We start from the raw sequence: 7,464 nt of genomic DNA, 5'->3' as shown, positions 1-7,464 counted from the left end.
CTAATGTCGGCCCTGCAGCTCCAGACTTCCTCGCACCTTCTCCCCTCCCCCTTTGGATCGCTATTATTTTAAATGTTATAGCCGCGGAGCTGTATCCATCAGTGGAGATGTCTAACCTCGGCCTGCCCCGGAACTCTTACTGCAACAGTGACTTCCTGTTCCTGCCTAGACGGGCGGCTGCTGCAGTAAGAGTTCCGGGGCAGGCCGAGGTTAGACATCTCCACTGATGGATACAGCTCCGCGGCTATAACAGCTCCTGCAGCTCTGCACTTCCCCACAATTGCCATGCTTCGGTTCCTCTTCTTCCTTCCTTCCCCCCCCCCCCCCCCCCCCCGCGGGACCCTGCGGCACCATCAACTCTTATTCCCTCTAATGTCGGCCCTGCAGCTCCAGACTTCCTCGCACCTTCTCCCCTCCCCCTTTGGATCGCTATTATTTTAAATGTTATAGCCGCGGAGCTGTATCCATCAGTGGAGATATCTAACCTCGGCCTGCCCCGGAACTCTTACTGCAGCAGCCGCCCGTCTAGGCAGGAACAGGAAGTCACTGTTGCAGTAAGAGTTCCGGGGCAGGCCGAGGTTAGACATCTCCACTGATGGATACAGCTCCGCGGCTATAACATTTAAAATAATAGCGATCCAAAGGGGGAGGGGAGAAGGTGCGAGGAAGTCTGGAGCTGCAGGGCCGACATTAGAGGGAGTAAGAGTTGATGGTGCCGCAGGGTCCCGCGGGGGGGGGGGGGGAGGAAGGAAGGAAGAAGAGGAACCGAAGCATGGCAATTGTGGGGAAGTGCAGAGCTGCAGGGAAGAGTGTTGCGGTACCCAGCTGGAGGGAGAAGGAAGATGAGGGAGGGAATTAAAGGAGATGCCAGGGCTTGGAGCGTAGGAGGAAGGTATGCCAGTCTAAGGGAAAAGGAAGGGGGAGATGTGAGAGCATGGAGGGGGAGCAAAAGATGGAAGAAAAGGAAAGGAGAGAGATGCCAGAGAATCAGGGAAGGGGAGATACCAGACTATGAGGAGAGGTGTGGGAGAGGGAAGGCGAGGAGAGAGATGCCAGACCAATGGGGTGAAAGGAGAGATGGAAGGGGGAGGCATACAGTTTATGGAAGGGGCATAGAAGGAGAGAAGATGCCATATAGGGGAAGAGAGACGGCAGACAGTGGATGGAAGGAAGAGAGTTACAAGAAGATGAGGAAAGGAGAAACCACAGAAGACAAAGGTAGAAAAAAATTTCTATTTATTTATTGCTTTAGGAGACATGTGTCACTGTTTCTGTGAAGCATTGTATGCAGAGTCCAGCTTCTTGCTGGTTCAATTTAACCTTTGTCTATGTATTTTTATTTTATCCCCCCTTTTACAAAACTGTGAAGCGTTTTTAGCACCAGCCTTGGTGGTAGCAGCTCTGATGCTCAGAATTTTATGAGCATCAGAGCTGTTACCTCCGTAGCTAAAATCCACACTACAGTTTTGTAAAAGAGGGAGGGGTTAGTTTGTGATTACATATTCCTTACTAGGCGAAGGTGTTTTCTGTGTTCTGTGTGTTCGAAAGACATGGTTTTCTGTTAGGATTGACGGTGTAGGATTGATCTGTGCTGGTCTGGCTTGTTTAGTTTTACAATGGGTGTATTGATGTACTGCTCACTGCAATATGTAAGATGCTGCCTTTTCCTAGGTACTCATGTGTGACGTGTGGTTTGTTACTAAAAATCATGTTTTTCTTACAGATGGGGGGGGGGGGCCAAAAAATGATGGGCCCCGGATGTTACATATGCTAGGTACGCCACTGTATGTAAAGATACCAGAAAGCTGGCGTAGCAAAAACTTCTAAGTTTTGAGTATTTAACCCTCCCACAATCTCACGGGCACTCGTTTCAAGTTTATTGAGATTTTGATTTAAACGCAATATCAAATATTTTCAATGCGTATAACAAAAATAAATTTGGGGAAATAAATAAAACCATTTGAACCAGTGTTTCCGCTAAGCTGCGCTGGCGCACAAAATATTACATCGCAGCGCACACGTTTCTCGTCACAGCGCACAATCGGAAGAGGCGTACGGCAGATGGCAGGGCGGCGAGAGGAGAATCGGGCGAGTTGGCTCATAACTTGCTGGCGCCCGATATTTTTGGCTCACGGTGAAAAAAGTTTGCTCACAACACCCGCCCGCTTAGAGGGAACACTGGTTACAACTGAACACTGATGTTTAAAATTTGTATCTCAGGAGTTGTCTTGAAAGGGATTGGGACTTGGATACCACCTTTTTGTACTTATACAACCACACTCAAAGCAGTTTACACACAGGTACTTCAAGCATTTTCCCAATCTGTCTAATGTACCTGGGACAGTGGAGGATTAAGTGATTTGTCCAGAGTCCCAAGGAGCAGTGCAGGCTTTGAACCCACAACCTCAGGTTGCAGAGGCTCTAGCTCAAAACACTACGCCACACTCTCCTCCGTGTACTTTCAGCTTTCCATAAAATATTAATCTAATTTTTGCATTGCTCACAAAACACTGAACAGTAAGAATTAAAAAAAAAATACATATTTAAGTTCAAATAATTTATTGAATTACAAAACTGAAAGAGAGAGATCAAATATAGTCATTTTACATTTAATAAAGAGAATCCATGAAAAGGAGCCAATGAAGGAATAATGTATTAAATTTGTGATAGGTTTGTAGAGGAGTCCAAATGTTACATATTTTATGGTGTCTATTGGTTTTCTACAATGCTTCTAATTCATATTTATATGTCAGACATACTAATGTGCCGTTTTGCAGCCAGTGCTGGACTGGGCAGGAGCAACTGGCATCACTTCTGCCCTTAGACTCCCGTTGGACCACCACTGTTCTAAAAGTAACCCTTAGGAGTGAGGATGGGAAGTGGGGGAAGCCCCAAAATCCAGAGTCTGCTGCTCTGCTGGCCCGGGAACATCAGGCCATAGCTTCTGGAATAATGCCATTTGGAAAATCTGGACCCCCCTAGACCCGCCCTAAGGCCCGCTCAGTTCCACCCTAGCCCTGCCCTTGCTGCCTGCTCTCGTCATGTGCAGATGCCCTTCTGCCTGATGGAGATTTGTTGGAAGCTTTTCAAAACCCGGACAAAGTGCCGGGTTTTGAAAAGCTGTCCAGACCCCCAGACATGTCTGGACGTCTGGTAACCCTACTCACAAGCAGCGTAGCATTATCCCTTTAAAACATAATTCAGGTCGCTGTATCCAGTGAGAAATCAAGGCGCAATAAACTGTGATCTTTTACCGTACTATGATGAATTCCCCCCTATGCGACAACCACTTTTTGCATTTTTCCTATTGTTGTTCCCTCAAGTAATAACTGCAAGATGTGCTGATAACCTACAACTTGTATCACCAAACTTAGATTTTGTTACTCGATAGTTGTTTGGGGGGCATGCCATTTGAACGCTCAAGATCCAGCGCAAACCAAAAACGTTTTATTTTATAGCTCCACAATAGTGGAATCATGTACCACAGGAATTGAGGCACCTGGGCTAATTGGAGTCATAGGCTTCCTTCCCAGTGCATCCTGGAATGTAGTGGGAGTGGTCTAAGACTCTGATTGGCCAGATACCTAAGGCTCCTCCTACGCCTTGCTTACACTGTTTTAGTATTGAATCCCCCTACTTCAACCAAGAAGCCTTCAGCTCCCTTATTAGTAAGTAACTGAGAGAGAGAGAATCATTCCTTTCTATGCACATGCATGGTTTCCTAGCCAGATTCAAGGTGAGATCCTGCCCTGTTTGGACTGAGCATAGCAAGAGTACAAGTATAATTGTAGCTATGCACTGGTGTTTTTGTAGGCGTCTTTTCTAGGAGCATTTTTTTTTTAATCTTGCTGGTTTTTGCTCCATTGTTCCTCTATTTATTGTGCGTATTTAGCCGCAAGTGTCTACAGTCCAGACCCTTCATGAGCCCTTCCTGTACAAGGGAGGCAATGGCCATGAATGTCGTCTACCTGTAAACAGAAGCTCTGTAGCTGTTCAGTCTGTTGGCATCATAATAATGATAATTATCATATCCATTTCCTGAATGCACATTTATTTATTTTATTTATTTATTCGATTTTTTTAGCCCATCCTCCCAAAAGAGCCCAGAACGGGTTACAATGAATATATTGGTGCATTAAAATTATAAGTAAGATAGGTACTTAGAAATTCCCTTACTATCCCAAAGGCTCACAATCTAACTAAAGTACCAGGAAAAATGACAATTAGAAGAGTAATAAATAAAGAAAATAGAGATAGAGGAGAAAAATAAGAAAATAAACATACTAATAAGATTACAATGATCTAAAGGAATTTGAAAGGTTAAAAAGAGGGGAGATAATAATAGATGCAGAGGGAGAACCGTAGAAGCAATAGAATTCTGGGGAAATTAAATGAAATTTGAATGATAAAATAAAACAAAACAAGTGGTAAAACAATGAGTGAGACTAAAAAATATATCATAAACTAAAAAGAAGTGAAAATAAAATCAAAACAGTCAAAACTGAAGTCCAGCTTGAACGGCCCCCCGAGCCAACCGTTGGTCCGATGGCCGGACTGTAGCCCTCCTCATTTGAAAATACAAAAGAACCCAAAAGAGACCCTAAATCAGGAAGCCAAGAAAGTTACAGCAAACTTTAATCTCTGTGATAGTAATGAGATGGGGGAGTCAGAAAAAGGGCAATCGTAGATTATCAAACAATTGAAAATTATTTTATAATTATGGGTGGATAGGGCCTAAAGTGTCTGGCAAGGGCCTTGCTAAGAAATCTCACCTCGCGCACAGACTTCCCACGGTGTTATCTGTGTAAAATTTTCACTGACTGGATTCTTTGCTGTACACTTGTATGCATCGTTGCTTGCACTGAGAGTCAGAGACACATTAAGAATGGATCCTGTCGATGGTGATCCGTTTTCTGCTGTCCAGGTATAGTTCACACCTTCTTCTTTCTCCACTGTACAATTCAATGTGACGCTGCAGGTCATATTCCCAGGGTTAACTATGATTTTGTGGATCTTAGGCTTTTGTAACCGACCTGTGTGGATGAAAAATTCAAAAGGTGGAGAGAAGACTCTGAAACAAACTGCCCCCTCCCTATACAACAAGACATACATTTATAGAGATGTAGTTGAGCTGCTGAAAATGCTGACACCCAAATTAGGCATACTAAGGCTGTATTTTATTACTACATATGCAACTTTTTGCAACACCTCTGACATACCTATGGCCACTCCCCCCCCCCCCCCATCTGAGTTACACGTTAGCACTATGCTTTATAGAATGGCGTGCAGCCAGATGAACGTTAGCTCCAGATACATTAGATAGATTGTGAGCCCACCGGGACAAAAAAATCTTTAAAAACCTAATAAACTGAACTAATGAATGGGAAAATTGTAAATCTGGTGCCTATAGGCACACACCCTTTATAGAATCACTAGTCTTATAGCCCTTTACATTAACGGGTGCTAGAATATATGTGTGTGTGTCTGTCTTTATTTTTTTTTCTCTCTCCTTAGCCGCTTTCTGTATTTCTGTCTGTCTTTTTTTTTTTTTTCCTTGGCTGTCCACTACCACCCCTTGCCTGCTCCCCCTGTCCATTCTCCCTTCCTTTTACCTCTGCTGTGTCCTCCACCACCCCATCACTGCTCACCTTATCCAGCAGAAGCCCTTCTCCCTTTGTTTTACCTCCCCCTGTCCATCATCACCTCCTTCCTGCTCCCCCTGTCCAGCAGTAGGCCTGTCTTCATTTTTCTGCCCCCCCTCCCTGTTCATCAGCACCTCTTCCCCTGTCCATCAACCCCTTCTCTGCCCCTCCATTTCCGTGTGTTGCAGCATTTCCCTCCCACCCCACTTCCCTGTGCAGTATTTTCCTCCCCCCCATACCTTCCTCCTGAACTCCATGCCCTACTTATGTTAAAATGCTTTCAGGGTTTGGCTGCCACGGCCTACAGCCGCCGCGGCCAACATCCGACTCGGGCCGCCGTGGTCGACATCTGCCTCGGGGGGGTAAGGAAGAGAGAGAGTGGAGAGAGTACTGTAGGGGCATGTGCACTCCTACCTGACGGCAAAGTTACTGTAAGGGAGACGCCAAGAGCAATAATGGAGCACTGGTGCGCAAGGGAACGACGGCGGCGGGGACGGCCAACTTACAGGAAGGGAGGGAACGCAGGCGGGGATCGTGAGAGTAGCCACCGCTGCGTCTTTCAACAGGGAGCAGGCCAGACCGTAAGCCGCGCATGCGCACTTCCTATGGGTCGCTACAGCTCACGGAAAACCGGCGCACGCATAGGAAGTGCGCATGCGCGGCCTAGCATTTTATTATATTAGATGCCTGGTGCCAATTTTTTCCCAGTGTCAAATTCTGAGCACAATGTATAGAATTTCCTCCATAATGCCTTGTCTCATTCAACGCCAATACCAAGAAAGGAAAGTAACAGTGGTAACCTGTAAAGAAAAGTATGGCCAGATAAATGGACTGTAAAGTCCACCTGGTCTTGTCCTAGGTTCCAAATGCTGAAGTGCCTATCCAACCATCCTGTTTGCAGGATATCTACCATAAAGTCTGGCCAGTAACAACTCAATTTCCAAGCTAGTGGAGTTCCCATTGATGCCCACACCATCCTACACCAAATTACCACGTATGGGATACAGATCGTGCAAGTCTGTCCAGCTTTAGTTCTTTCATTTACATCCTTAGTGTTCTAATTAGAGATCCTCTATGTTTATCGTACGCTTTTTTGCCAGACAGACCATTCTTCCAACTTTTGCAGATCCTTTTTCATGTTTTCTACTCCATCCATGGTGTCCACTCTGTTACAAATCTTGGTATCATCCACAAAAAGGCAAACTTTACCTTCTAACCCTTTGGCAATATTGCTCAGAAACATATCATCCCCAGCACTCAACTATTCACCTTTCCTTCCTCCAAGCAAATTCCATTAACCATCACCTTCTGATGTCTCTGTCAACTACTTTGGGTCCTAACTTCAGCCAATCAAGAACCTCCTATGAGGAACCGTGTCGAAAGTCTTTGCTGAAATCTAAGTAAATTATATCCAGTATACTTCCTCAATCTAATTCTCTGGTTACCCAGTCAAATGATTCAATCAGATTTGTTTGGCATGATTTACCTTTAGTAAATATTGTATCACTAAACAAAAAGAAGAAGCTCCTATGATTCGACATTGCGTTGAATTCAGACATAAATTTGATGAGCTCCAATGTATTATAATAGCCCAGCCTACATTTATGAGAGGGGGCAATATAAAGATTAAATTGAGCAACAATGGATTTTCTAAAACTATCACTAGTGAACCTTTTGGTTTGAATGGGAAGATTAAATGGTTAACGTTTTATTAAATGTGCTTTAGGGCTCTTTAAAAGCCTTGCCGTTTCTGATTGGCTGAGATGCGTAACAACTCGCAGTTTAAATTATGAAACTAAACTAAACTAAACCTTAAGTTTGT

The 7,464-nt window shown here is 44.6% G+C and overlaps 1 protein-coding gene across 1 annotated transcript in view; it reads right to left on the bottom strand.

The window, feature by feature from the left end:
• Positions 1 to 7,464, bottom strand: part of LOC117350081 (SLAM family member 9-like) — a 29,078-nt gene that overhangs the window by 8,848 nt on the left and 12,766 nt on the right. Inside the window, exon 3 of the mRNA XM_033924024.1 lies at positions 4,773 to 5,033. Within this exon, the coding sequence (XP_033779915.1) occupies positions 4,773 to 5,033 (261 nt within the window). The remainder of the gene's footprint in view (positions 1 to 4,772; positions 5,034 to 7,464) is intronic.

This window comes from Geotrypetes seraphini, chromosome 16 (genome assembly GCF_902459505.1).
Source record: "Geotrypetes seraphini chromosome 16, aGeoSer1.1, whole genome shotgun sequence".
Classification (NCBI taxonomy): Eukaryota; Metazoa; Chordata; class Amphibia; order Gymnophiona; family Dermophiidae; genus Geotrypetes; species Geotrypetes seraphini.
This window is presented reverse-complemented; position numbering and strand designations above follow the sequence as displayed.